Source organism: Oncorhynchus kisutch, linkage group LG7 (genome assembly GCF_002021735.2).
Source record: "Oncorhynchus kisutch isolate 150728-3 linkage group LG7, Okis_V2, whole genome shotgun sequence".
NCBI lineage: Eukaryota > Metazoa > Chordata > Actinopteri > Salmoniformes > Salmonidae > Oncorhynchus > Oncorhynchus kisutch.
In genome coordinates this window covers 48,766,863-48,782,230 of record NC_034180.2, presented here as the reverse complement: position 1 = coordinate 48,782,230, position 15,368 = coordinate 48,766,863, and the positions used below count along the sequence as shown (strand labels likewise).

The 15,368-nt window shown below is 37.0% G+C and overlaps 1 protein-coding gene across 1 annotated transcript in view; it reads right to left on the bottom strand.

Annotated features, from left to right (window-relative positions):
* Nucleotides 1-15,368, bottom strand: part of LOC109894701 (MAM domain-containing glycosylphosphatidylinositol anchor protein 2) — a 209,488-nt gene that overhangs the window by 43,816 nt on the left and 150,304 nt on the right. The window contains exon 10 of the mRNA XM_020488377.2: nt 1,458-1,606. Within this exon, the coding sequence (XP_020343966.1) occupies nt 1,458-1,606 (149 nt within the window). The remainder of the gene's footprint in view (nt 1-1,457; nt 1,607-15,368) is intronic.

Below are 15,368 nucleotides of genomic sequence, written 5' to 3'. Positions count from 1 at the left end.
CACTGACAGATGCTGGTTGTGTGGTTTTCAGACGCGTCTCACGCACATGTAATCACGGCCCACACAGCTAACCTCTGTTCCAGCGAATTCCATCACTGGTTCCTCACTGAACACCTTATCTTATTTGGGCAGCTCTTCCCCTCTGGGTGAAGTTGTTAATTAGTTTCTTGCCCTCACTCCTTTCCTGTCCTTTCTTCCCCCCTCCCATCCTCCTCCTCTCCTTCACCTCCTGCTCTTAGCCAGGTGTCTGCTATGTTGCTGACTCTTATATAGCAACGACTGTCAAGTCCCTTTCCCTATGCAGACCTAGCAAGAAGAAGGAAACTGAGAAACAATAGCTAGCTGCTTTTCACAATGCTTTGTGGCGAATGAACACAAGTGGTTCATTCAGAACGGAGCTGATACAGATATGGATGCATCACCTCCCAGGTGAAAAGACACCCGGCTCGAGTGTTTTATAAACAGTCCTGCGAGTCTGAAAGAATCTGTGCAGCCAGTGAAAATGTGCTTCACTGTGCTGAAAATATCGCTGAGCGTGTCGTGTGAGAGAAAGTCGACCCTAATATGTGGAACCACTGGGCAGAACACCTGACGTGTATACAGAACCTAAATAAATCAAATAAAAGTCTAAATGTCCTCAGTGCCCTGCAGTGATGACTAACAGCATGCAAGACTGGGAAGTTTGTTTTGAAATAAATAAGGAAAAAAATTTAAAAATATATAAAAATAGAACAGAACAAATTAGTTGAATGTTTTTATTTGACTTAGTGTTGACTTTGAGCACCGGTGGGTGGCGACCAGGCAATGACAAACCTGACGGGGAATAAATCATGCCGTGGGATGCCATTAGAAGTGGCTGAGGACTCTGTCATTCCAGCTGTGCGCTGACAGTGCTGAAGGTGAGGGAGAAGTAATGGTGAACGAAGAAGACGGCATTGACAACCGGAATGCCATCCCTAACCGGAACACCACAGACAAGGAGGAGGGTGGGGGTTTGCTTAAAATAAATTAAATGCTTTCAGCTAGTTTCCTCTGGTCATCTATAAAGGGGGTGGGTGGGTGACCCCAAACAGCAGAATGCCACACACAGTCAGAAAGGACAAATTCGAATGTCTTTACAAGTACGTCATGCACAGGCATTAAGCAGGATTGAATATGTTAGATCTCAGGATCATATTTCTGCAATGACTACAGTATCTTCTTGGTGTTTAGCTCTTTCTGCAAAAAAAAAAAAAATACTGCAAAATAAGGACATTTGCTGCAATGAATACTGTCAAAGTCACTACTTGGCTAGAATGACAAAACCTGATTCACTCTCATGGGTGACAACAGAAGGAGGAAGTACTGTGTGCTACAGACAATTGCTCTCGCCTTTGTAGTAGACCTTAAAAAGGTGAAACTTTGACAAAACCTAGAGCATGAAAAGTCCAGGTGAAGGTCTAACTGGCCCTGCTCACCTGTTTGATCCCCAGTCGGTAGGCCACGATGCGGTCCACAGACAGCGGGTTCTGCTGGGTCCACTGTAGCTTGAAGCCGTAGACCCTGGGCCGGTTCTGCCACAACGCACTGTACGTGTCATAGTAGAACTCTGGGGCATAGGCCCTCCCTGTAACAGAAAACAAAAGCTGGTTTTAGCATGGGCGCTTGTATTTGTCCTATTGTAGACTTACTCAGTATACACAGAGTAAACTAAAACGTAAAGGACACCTTCCTAATATCGAGTTGCACCACCCCCCATATGCCCTCAGAACAGCCTCCATTTGTTGGTGCACCGTACTCTTTCACACCTAAACATGTCTTCTTGTGGATATATATATATATATATAAATATTTATATATATATATATATATATCCACAAGAAGACATGTTTAGGTGTGAAAGAGTACGGTGCACCAACAAATGGAGGCTGTTCATTTCCCAATGATATTTATATATATATATATATATATATATATGGAGAGCACTGTCGCTGTAGCCACTGAAGCTTTACTTTTCCCAATGATGCCCACAAATAGAACATGCAGAAAGAAAGCCAGTGGTTCAAAGAATGCACTGACACAAAACTACGCAGTAAAGAAGAAGAGGGCTAAAAAGCTGACAAGCCATGGAAAACAGCTTAGCAAAAAAAGACCTGTCTGGTTCTTGAAAACCTAACTTGTTACTAGAGAGGCAGGAAGAGGTGCACAGGAGCTTTAGAGTGTGACTATTAACACACAGCGTAATGGATTAGATGTTAATGTGACATTGAGGAGCTGTCTATCTATCACACGTATTTGATGTTACAGTGAGTCGTGATACAACAACGTATCAGCGTCTCACATTCCAGCTTTGTGAGTTAGATGAATCACTGTAGCTATGTGAGTTAGATGAATCACTGTAGCTTTGTGAGTTAGATGAATCACTGTAGCTATGTGAGTTAGATGAATCACTGTAGCTATGTGAGTTAGATGAATAACTGTAGCTTTGTGAGTTAGATGAATCACTGTAGCTATGTGAGTTAGATGAATCACTGTAGCTATGTGAGTTAGATGAATCACTGTAGCTATGTGAGTTAGATGAATCACTGTAGCTATGTGAGTTAGATGAATCATTATAGCTATGTGAATTAAAATAATCATTATAGCTATGTGAATTAAATCTTTAATTATAGCTGTGCGTTAGATTAATCATTATACTGTAGCTATCTGAGATAGATAAATCATTAGAGCTATGTGAGATAGATGAATCAAATCAAATTGTATTAGTCACATGCGCCGAATACAACCTTACAGTGAAATGTGTACTTACAAGCCCCTAACCAACAATGCAGTTTTAAAAAATACGGATAGGTATAAGAAATAAAAGTAACAATTAATTAAAGAGCAGCAGTAAAATAACAATAACAAGAATATATACAGGGGAGTTCCGGTAGAGAGTCAATGTGCGGGGGCAGCGGTTAGTAGAGGTAATATGTACATGTAGGTGTAGGAGTTATTAAAGTGACTATGCATAGATGATAACATCAGAGAGTAGCAGCGGTGTAAAGGTGGGGGGGGATGCAAATAGTCTGGATAGTCATTTGAATCATTCTAGCTATGTGAGTTAGATTAATCATTCTACTTTAGCTATGTGAGTTAGCTGAATCATTCTACTATAGCTATGTGAGTTGGCTGAATCATTCTACTGTAGCTATGTGAGTTAGCTGAATCATTCTAGCTATGTGAGTTAGATGAATCATTCTACTGTAGCTATGTGAGTTAGCTGAATCATTCTAGCTATGTGAATTAGATGAATCATTCTAGCTCTGCGAGTTAGATTAATCATTCTAGCTATGTGAGTTAGATTAATAATTCTACTGTAGCTATGTGAGTTAGCTGAATCATTCTAGCTATGTGAATTAGATTAATCATTCTAGCTATGTGTTAGATTAATCATTCTACTGTAGCTATGTGAGTTAGATGAATCACTGTAGCTATGTGAGTTAGATGAATAACTGTAGCTTTGTGAGTTAGATGAATCACTGTAGCTATGTGAGTTAGATGAATCACTGTAGCTATGTGAGTTAGATGAATCACTGTAGCTATGTGAGTTAGATGAATCACTGTAGCTATGTGAGTTAGATGAATCATTATAGCTATGTGAATTAAAATAATCATTATAGCTATGTGAATTAAATCTTTAATTATAGCTGTGCGTTAGATTAATCATTATACTGTAGCTATCTGAGATAGATAAATCATTAGAGCTATGTGAGATAGATGAATCAAATCAAATTGTATTAGTCACATGCGCCGAATACAACCTTACAGTGAAATGTGTACTTACAAGCCCCTAACCAACAATGCAGTTTTAAAAAATACGGATAGGTATAAGAAATAAAAGTAACAATTAATTAAAGAGCAGCAGTAAAATAACAATAACAAGAATATATACAGGGGAGTTCCGGTAGAGAGTCAATGTGCGGGGGCAGCGGTTAGTAGAGGTAATATGTACATGTAGGTGTAGGAGTTATTAAAGTGACTATGCATAGATGATAACATCAGAGAGTAGCAGCGGTGTAAAGGTGGGGGGGGATGCAAATAGTCTGGATAGTCATTTGAATCATTCTAGCTATGTGAGTTAGATTAATCATTCTACTTTAGCTATGTGAGTTAGCTGAATCATTCTACTATAGCTATGTGAGTTGGCTGAATCATTCTACTGTAGCTATGTGAGTTAGCTGAATCATTCTAGCTATGTGAGTTAGATGAATCATTCTACTGTAGCTATGTGAGTTAGCTGAATCATTCTAGCTATGTGAATTAGATGAATCATTCTAGCTCTGCGAGTTAGATTAATCATTCTAGCTATGTGAGTTAGATTAATAATTCTACTGTAGCTATGTGAGTTAGCTGAATCATTCTAGCTATGTGAATTAGATTAATCATTCTAGCTATGTGTTAGATTAATCATTCTACTGTAGCTATGTGAGTTAGCTGAATCATTCTAACTATGTGAATTAGATTAATCATTCTAGCTATGCGAGTTAGATTAATCATTCTAGCTATGTGAGTTAGATTAATCATTCTACTGTAGCTATGTGAGTTAGCTAAATCATTCTAGCTATGTGAGTTAGATGAATCCGTTTCATATCTTGACATGAATGTGACATTAATGTCTAATATCTCATATTTTGGCAGGTAGCCTAGTGGTTAGAGCGTTGGGCTAGTAACTGAAAGGTTGCTAAATCAAATCCCCGAGATGACAAGGTAAAAATGTGTTGTTCTGCCCCTGAACAAGGCAGTTAACCCACTGTTCCTAGGCCATCATTGAAAATAAGAATTTGTTCGTAACTGACTTGCCTAGTTAAATAAATAAAAACATGATACAACACATTTAAAAAATAAATAAAAATCTCTCCATTTTCATAAAAAAAAATATTTGATCTGGTTTGATGCCAGCTAGATCAACATAATTCCAAACTTTTGTGTGATTGAAAGAAAACAAAGTTACCTAAAATCATCTATCTCCCATCTATAATTTACAATGAAAACATGTATGTGTTGTTTGTAGACAGAATATATAGTCTATAAGTAAGAATGTAATACTCACTGTATACATGGATGTGTTGTCTGAAGTCACAACATAGTCTATGAATGCCTTTATAACAGTTGCACAATGATGACCACAAAGTCATTGAGATCAATGGGAGTATGACTTCAGAGAGAAGCACCTGAAAGCATATTGGCTATTTCTTTCTTTCTTTTCTGTATAAAAAAATAATAAATTAAACCTTTATTTAACTAGGCAAGTCAGTTAAGAACAAATCCTTATTTACAATGACGGCCTACCAAGGATTAAAAATACAAAATAAATTAAATAAAAATATAGGGCAAAACAGACATCACGACAAGAGAGACAACAGAACACTACATAAAGAGAGACCTAAGACAACAACATTGCATTGCACCAACACATGACAACACAGCAAAGTAGCAACACAACATGACAACATGGTAGCAGCACAAAACATGGCACAAACATTATTGGGCGCAGACAACAGCACAAAGGGCAAGAAGGTAGAGACAACAATACATCACGCAAAGCAGCCACAACTGTCAGTATGAGTGTCCATTATTGAGTCTATGAATGAAGAGATTTGAGATAAAACTGCCCAGTTTTATAAGCTACAAGATTAGACTCAGCAGGGACTGGACCCAGAGTGACCTCTCCTATCTGACCCCTTCCACAAGAACCCCCCCCATCTGACCCCTCCTTTAGCCACACAGTCGAAGGGTCACCAGGTGGTGGGTAGCTTACACACTCCAGTCGAATCTTACCTGTCCACACACACACACTCCAGTCGAATCTTACCTGTCCACACACACACACACACACACACGCACACGCACACCCACACACAGTACCTGTCCAAACAGAGGTACTACACACTCTGAACTCTACATGGTTATCCAGTGGGTGTTACAAAATAACTTCAGTCATTTAGCCTATTAGGTAAGGCTGATATGAGGGATGAGAACCATGGTTTTTAAGTAAGGCTTTGGTCTTTGGTAACTGGGACGTGAAGCCACATTTTTCCGTGGGCGGAGAGCTGAGCTGCAGCTACAGCAGAGTCCAGCCTCACAGTTAAACCCTGTCATCAATATTTCACAACCAACTCCTCAGAAATGTGAAGCTGTCATCTTGTCAAGCATTCATTACCAGCCACTACCGTAGCAATGTTACTGCTATGCTAGAGATTCATTACCAGCCACTACCGTAGCAATGTTACTGCTATGCTAGAGAGTCATTACCAGCCACTACCGTAGCAATGTTACTGCAATGCTAGAGAGTCATTACCAGCCACTACCACAGCAATGTTACTGCTATGCCACAGATTCTGCTATCATGCAATCAGAAGGCACCCAGAACGTGTGCACATTGTAACGTCTGTCACGAGACACACACACAGTTACACATGCTAGCAGATACCAAAAGACTCCCATTAATACCATTCATTGCGCTAACGCTAGTTAGAATTGTCTCACGAAACTACCTCTAACTTCCTTCATACTGGACACAGAGACATAAAAATAGTATCCACAAGTTCATGTGATATTGGGGAAGTAGATAAAGGGGCCTGCTTGCCACAATCCTGAAGTATCCCTTTATGGTTTGTCAACAACTTGCTTTCATGCGACTGAACTCCTCAAAAGAAAAGCACAGAAATATCATACATTAGGCCTTTATAAAAGCAACAGGAGTGTTGTCTGGAGATGAACGCTCCATATGAAAGATTCAAACAACTGCTAGGATCAAGAGAGGTAGTCTTTGAGCCACACACTATTATCAGGAAGACAGACAGGGTTTCTTGCTTTCCTTAATGTTGGGCAGTCTCATGGTTTCAGGAATGCCGTACAGGAAGACAAGGTGACTTTCTAACATAACAAGTGGACCTGGGTTTTCGGGTTCCCTAAATTGCTGACATTTTCTTTTGGGTGGAGAGCAAGATAGGGAGTGCAGTAATCCTCTCTCCTTGTGGCTGCTGTGCAGGAGAGAAAATTGACAATGCAAATCCGAGTTGGGGCAAATATAACTCTGGAAAGACTTGAGCAGTGATATGGCTGTACTTCTTGATCTGCAGACTCTGAACGCTTATCAACAGTAAAACGTTGTGGCCATTTCTCCCATCCACTGAGCGTCTAATGTTGAAATAGCTTGAAAGCAAAAAGGGCAAAATATCACAGTGACAACTTCTCCCTGCTGATTCTGCTCTATGTCGACATATGAAGTTGTCACCTTGGAACAATAAAGTTACTAGAATTTGAATGTAATATGACATTTCATTGAAAGACAAGTGTTTTCCTGTGTCAACACTTCTGAGGAATACAGTGTGTTTTTACATACCACTGGGTCAACACTTCTGAGGAATACAGTGTGTTTTTACATACCACTGGGTCAACACTTCTGAGGAATAAACTAATACCAAAATGCTGAGCGCTAAGAACACTAATACCAAAATGCTGAGCGCTAAGAACACTAATACCAAAACACTGAGAACTAAAACACTGAGAGCTAAGAACACTAATACCAAAACGCTGAGAACACTAATACCAAAACACTGAGAGCTAAGAACACTAATACCAAAACGCTGAGAACACTAATACCAAAACACTGAGAGCTAAGAACACTAATACCAAAACACTGAAAGCAAAGAACACTAATACCAAAACACTGAGAACCAAAACACTGAGAGCTTAGAACACTAAAACCAAAACGCTGAGAACACTAATACCAAAACACTGAGAGCTAAGAACACTAATACCAAAACGCTGAGAACACTAATACCAAAACACTGAGAGCTAAGAACACTAATACCAAAACACTGAGAATACTAATACCAAAACACTGAGAACACTAATACCAAAACACCGAGAGCTAAGAACACAAATACCAAAACGCTGAGAACACTAATACCAAAACACTGAGAGCTAAGAACACAAATACCAAAACAATGAGAACACTAATACCAAAACACTGAGAACTAAGAACACTAATACCAAAATACTGAGAGCTAAGAACACTAATACCCAAACACTGAGAATACTAATACCAAAACACTGAGAACTAAGAACACTAATACCAAAACACTGAGAACTGAGAACACTAATACCAAAACACTGAGAGATAAGAACACTAATACCATAACACTGAGAGATAAGAACAATAATACCAAAACACTTAGAACTAAGAACACAAATACCAAAACACTGAGAGCTAAGAACACTAATACCAAAACACTGAGAGATAAGAACACAAATACCAAAACACTGAGAGATAAGAACACTAATACCAAAACACTGAGAGATAAGAACACTAATACCAAAACACTGAGAGATAAGAACACTAATACCAAAACACTTAGAACTAAGAACACTAATACCAAAACACAGAGCTAAGAACACTAATACCAAAACACTGAGAATTCTAACACCAAAACACAGAGAACTCTAATACCAAAACACTGAGAAATAAGAACACTAATACCAAAACACTGAGAACTAAGAACACTAATACCAAAACACTGAGAGATAAGAACACTAATACCAAAACACTTAGAACTAAGAACACTAATACCAAAACACTGAGAACACTAATACCAAAACACTGAGAGATAAGAACACTAATACCAAAACACTGAGAGGTAAGACCACTAATACCAAAACACTTATAACTAAGAACACTAATACCAAAACACTGAGAATTCTAATACCAAAACACTGAGAACTCTAATACCAAAACACTGAGAACACTAATACCAAAACACTGAGAGATAATAACACTAATACCAAAACACTTAGAACTAAGAACACTAATACAAAAATACTGAGTGCTAAGAACACCAATACAAAAACACTGAGATCTAAGAACACTAATACCAAAACGCTGAGAACACTAATACCAAAACACTGAGAGCTAAGAACACTCATACCAAAACACTGAGAATACTAATACCAAATCACTGAGAACACTAATACTAAAACACTGAGAACACTAATACCAAAACACTGAGAACTAAGAACACTAATACCAAAACAGTGAGAGCTAAGAACACTAATACCAAAACACTGAGATCTATGAACACTAATACCAAAACGCTGAGAACACTAATACCAAAACACTGAGAGCCAAGAACACTAATACCAAAACACTGAGAACACTAATACCCAAACACTGAGAACCAAAACACTGAGAGCTAACAACACTAATACCAAAACGCTGAGAACACTAATACCAAAACACTGAGAAGCAAAACACTGAGAGCAAAGAACACTAATACCAAAACAGTGAGAGCTAAGAACACTAATACCAAAACACTGAGATCTAAGAACACTAATACCAAAACGCTGAGAACACTAATACCAAAACACTGAGAGCCAAGAACACTAATACCAAAACACTGAGAGCTAAAAACACTAATACCAAAACACTGAGAACACTAATACCAAAACACTGAGAACCAAAACACTGAGAGCTAACAACACTAATACCAAAACGCTGAGAACACTAATACCAAAACACTGAGAAGCAAAACACTGAGAGCTAAGAACACTAATACCAAAATGCTGAGAACACTAATATCAAAACACTGAGAGCTAAGAACACTAATACCAAAATGCTGAGAACACTAATACCAAAACACTGAGAGCTAAGAACACTAATACCAAAATACTGAGAATACTAATACCAAAACACTGAGAACACTAATACCAAAACACTGAGAACGCTAATACCAAAACACTGAGGACACTAATACCAAAACACTGAGAGCTAAGAACACTAATACCCAAACACTGAGAATACTAATACCAAAACACTGAGGACACTAATACCAAAACACTGAGAACACTAATACCAAAACACTGAGAGCTAAGAACACTAATACCAAAACGCTGAGAACACTAATACCAAAACACTGAGAGCTAAGAACACTAATACCAAAACACTGAGAATACTAATACCAAAACGCTGAGAACACTAATACCAAAACACTGAGAAGCAAAACACTGAGAGCTAAGAACACTAATACCAAAATGCTGAGAACACTAATATCAAAACACTGAGAGCTAAGAACACTAATACCAAAATGCTGAGAACACTAATACCAAAACACTGAGAGCTAAGAACACTAATACCAAAATACTGAGAATACTAATACCAAAACACTGCGAACACTAATACCAAAACACTGAGAACGCTAATACCAAAACACTGAGGACACTAATACCAAAACACTGAGAGCTAAGAACACTAATACCCAAACACTGAGAATACTAATACCAAAACACTGAGGACACTAATACCAAAACACTGAGAACACTAATACCAAAACACTGAGAGCTAAGAACACTAATACCAAAACGCTGAGAACACTAATACCAAAACACTGAGAGCTAAGAACACTAATACCAAAACACTGAGAATACTAATACCAAAACACTGAGAACACTAATACCAAAACACTGAGAACACTAATACCAAAACAATGAGAACACTAATACCAAAACACTGAGAACTAAGAACACTAATACCAAAACACTGAGAGCTAAGAACACTAATACCCAAACACTGAGAATACTAATACCAAAACACTGAGAACACTAATACCAAAACACTGAGGACACTAATACCAAAACACTGAGAACTAAGAACACTAATACCAAAACACTGATAACTGAGAACACTAATACCAAAACACTGAGAATACTAATACCAAAACACTGAGAACACTAATACCAAAACACCGAGAGCTAAGAACACAAATACCAAAACGCTGAGAACACTAATACCAAAACACTGAGAGCTAAGAACACAAATACCAAAACAATGAGAACACTAATACCAAAACACTGAGAACTAAGAACACTAATACCAAAACACTGAGAACACTAATACCAAAACACTGAGAACTAAGAACACTAATACCAAAATACTGAGAGCTAAGAACACTAATACCCAAACACTGAGAATACTAATACCAAAACACTGAGAACACTAATACCAAAACACTGAGGACACTAATACCAAAACACTGAGAACTAAGAACACTAATACCAAAACACTTAGAACTAAGAACACTAATACAAAAATACTGAGTGCTAAGAACACCAATACAAAAACACTGAGATCTAAGAACACTAATACCAAAACGCTGAGAACACTAATACCAAAACACTGAGAGCTAAGAACACTCATACCAAAACACTGAGAATACTAATACCAAATCACTGAGAACACTAATACTAAAACACTGAGAACACTAATACCAAAACACTGAGAACTAAGAACACTAATACCAAAACAGTGAGAGCTAAGAACACTAATACCAAAACACTGAGATCTATGAACACTAATACCAAAAAGCTGAGAACTAAGAACACAAATACCAAAACACTGAGAGCTAAGAACACTAATACCAAAACACTGAGAGATAAGAATACAAATACCAAAACACTGAGAGATAAGAACACTAATACCAAAACACTGAGAGATAAGAACACTAATACCAAAACACTGAGAGATAAGAACACTAATACCAAAACACTTAGAACTAAGAACACTAATACCAAAACACTGAGAGCTAAGAACACTAATACCAAAACACTGAGAATTCTAACACCAAAACACCGAGAACTCTAATACCAAAACACTGAGAAATAAGAACACTAATACCAAAACACTGAACTAAGAACACTAATACCAAAACACTGAGAGATAAGAACACTAATACCAAAACACTTAGAACTAAGAACACTAATACCAAAACACTGAGAATTCTAATACCAAAACAGTGAGAACTCTAATACCAAAACACTGAGAACACTAATACCAAAACACTGAGAGATAAGAACACTAATACCAAAACACTGAGAGGTAAGACCACTAATACCAAAACACTTATAACTAAGAACACTAATACCAAAACACTGAGAATTCTAATACCAAAACACTGAGAACTCTAATACCAAAACACTGAGAACACTAATACCAAAACACTGAGAGATAATAACACTAATACCAAAACACTTAGAACTAAGAACACTAATACAAAAATACTGAGTGCTAAGAACACCAATACAAAAACACTGAGATCTAAGAACACTAATACCAAAACGCTGAGAACACTAATACCAAAACACTGAGAGCTAAGAACACTCATACCAAAACACTGAGAATACTAATACCAAATCACTGAGAACACTAATACTAAAACACTGAGAACACTAATACCAAAACACTGAGAACTAAGAACACTAATACCAAAACAGTGAGAGCTAAGAACACTAATACCAAAACACTGAGATCTATGAACACTAATACCAAAACACTGAGAACACTAATACCAAAACACTGAGGAGCAAAACACTGAGAGCAAAGAACACTAATACCAAAACAGTGAGAGCTAAGAACACTAATACCAAAACACTGAGATCTAAGAACACTAATACCAAAACTCTGAGAACACTAATACCAAAACACTGAGAGCCAAGAACACTAATACCAAAACACTGAGAGCTAAAAACACTAATACCAAAACACTGAGAACACTAATACCAAAACACTGAGAACCAAAACACTGAGAGCTAACAACACTAATACCAAAACGCTGAGAACACTAATACCAAAACACTGAGAAGCAAAACACTGAGAGCAAAGAACACTAATACCAAAACGCTGAGAACACTAATATCAAAACACTGAGAGCTAAGAACACTAATACCAAAATGCTGAGAACACTAATACCAAAACACTGAGAGCTAAGAACACTAATACCAAAATACTGAGAATACTAATACCAAAACACTGAGAACACTAATACCAAAACACTGAGAACGCTAATACCAAAACACTGAGGACACTAATACCAAAACACTGAGAGCTAAGAACACTAATACCCAAACACTGAGAATACTAATACCAAAACACTGAGGACACTAATACCAAAACACTGAGAACACTAATACCAAAACACTGAGAGCTAAGAACACTAATACCAAAACACTGAGAATACTAATACCAAAACACTGAGAACACTAATACCAAAACACTGAGAACACTAATACCAAAACAATGAGAACACTAATACCAAAACACTGAGAACTAAGAACACTAATACCAAAACACTGAGAGCTAAGAACACTAATACCCAAACACTGAGAATACTAATACCAAAACACTGAGAACAGTAATACCAAAACACTGAGGACACTAATACCAAAACACTGAGAACTAAGAAAACTAATACCAAAACACTGAGAACTGAGAACACTAATACCAAAACACTGAGAGATAAGAACACTAATACCATAACACTGAGAGATAAGAACAATAATACCAAAACACTTAGAACTAAGAACACAAATACCAAAACACTGAGAGCTAAGAACACTAATACCAAAACACTGAGAGATAAGAACACAAATACCAAAACACTGAGAGATAAGAACACTAATACCAAAACACTGAGAGATAAGAACACTAATACCAAAACACTGAGAGATAAGAACACTAATACCAAAACACTTAGAACTAAGAACACTAATACCAAAACACTGAGAGCTAAGAACACTAATACCAAAACACTGAGAATTCTAACACCAAAACACCGAGAACTCTAATACCAAAACACTGAGAAATAAGAACACTAACACCAAAACACTGAGAACTAAGAACACTAATACCAAAACACTGAGAGATAAGAACACTAATACCAAAACACTTAGAACTAAGAACACTAATACCAAAACACTGAGAATTCTAATACCAAAACACTGAGAACTCTTAATACCAAAACACTGAGAACACTAATACCAAAACACTGAGAGATAAGAACACTAATACCAAAACACTGAGAGGTAAGACCACTAATACCAAAACACTTATAACTAAGAAAACTAATACCAAAACACTGAGAATTCTAATACCAAAACACTGAGAACTCTAATACCAAAACACTGAGAACACTAATACCAAAACACTGAGAGATAATAACACTAATACCAAAACACTTAGAACTAAGAACACTAATACAAAAATACTGAGTGCTAAGAACACCAATACAAAAACACTGAGATCTAAGAACACTAATACCAAAATGCTGAGAACACTAATACCAAAGAACACTCATACCAAAACACTGAGAATACTAATACCAAATCACTGAGAACACTAATACTAAAACACTGAGAACACTAATACCAAAACACTGAGAACTAAGAACACTAATACCAAAACAGTGAGAGCTAAGAACACTAATACCAAAACACTGAGATCTAAGAACACTAATACCAAAACACTTAGAACTAAGAACACTAATACCAAAACACTGAGAATTCTAATACCAAAACACTGAGAGATAAGAACACTAATACCAAAACACTGAGAGGTAAGACCACTAATACCAAAACACTTATAACTAAGAACACTAATACAAAAATACTGAGAATTCTAATACCAAAACACTGAGAACTCTAATACCAAAACACTGAGAACACTAATACCAAAACACTGAGAGATAATAACACTAATACCAAAACACTTAGAACTAAGAACACTAATACAAAAATACTGAGTGCTAAGAACACCAATACAAAAACACTGAGATCTAAGAACACTAATACCAAAACGCTGAGAACACTCATACCAAAACACTGAGAATACTAATACCAAATCACTGAGAACACTAATACTAAAACACTCAGAACACTAATACTAAAACACTGAGAACACTAATACCAAAACACTGAGAACTAAGAACACTAATACCAAAACAGTGAGAGCTAAGAACACTAATACCAAAACACTGAGATCTAAGAACACTAATACCAAAACGCTGAGAACACTAATACCAAAACACTGAGAGCCAAGAACACTAATACCAAACCATTGAGAGCTAAAAACACTAATACCAAAACACTGAGAACACTAATACCAAAACACTGAGAACCAAAACACTGAGAGCTAACAACACTAATACCAAAACGCTGAGAACACTAATACCAAAACACTGACAAGCAAAACACTGAGAGCAAAGAACACTAATACCAAAACAGTGAGAGCTAAGAACACTAATACCAAAACACTGAGATCTAAGAACACTAATACCAAAACGCTGAGAAACACTAATACCAAAACACTGAGAACCAAAACACTGAGAGCAAAGAACACTAATACCAAAACGCTGAGAACACTAATACCAAAACACTGAGAGCAAAGAACACTAATACCAAAACACTGAGAATACTAATACCAAAACACTGAGAACACTAATACCAAAACACTGAGAACGCTAATACCAAAACACTGAGGACACTAATACCAAAACACTGAGAGCTAAGAACACTAATAC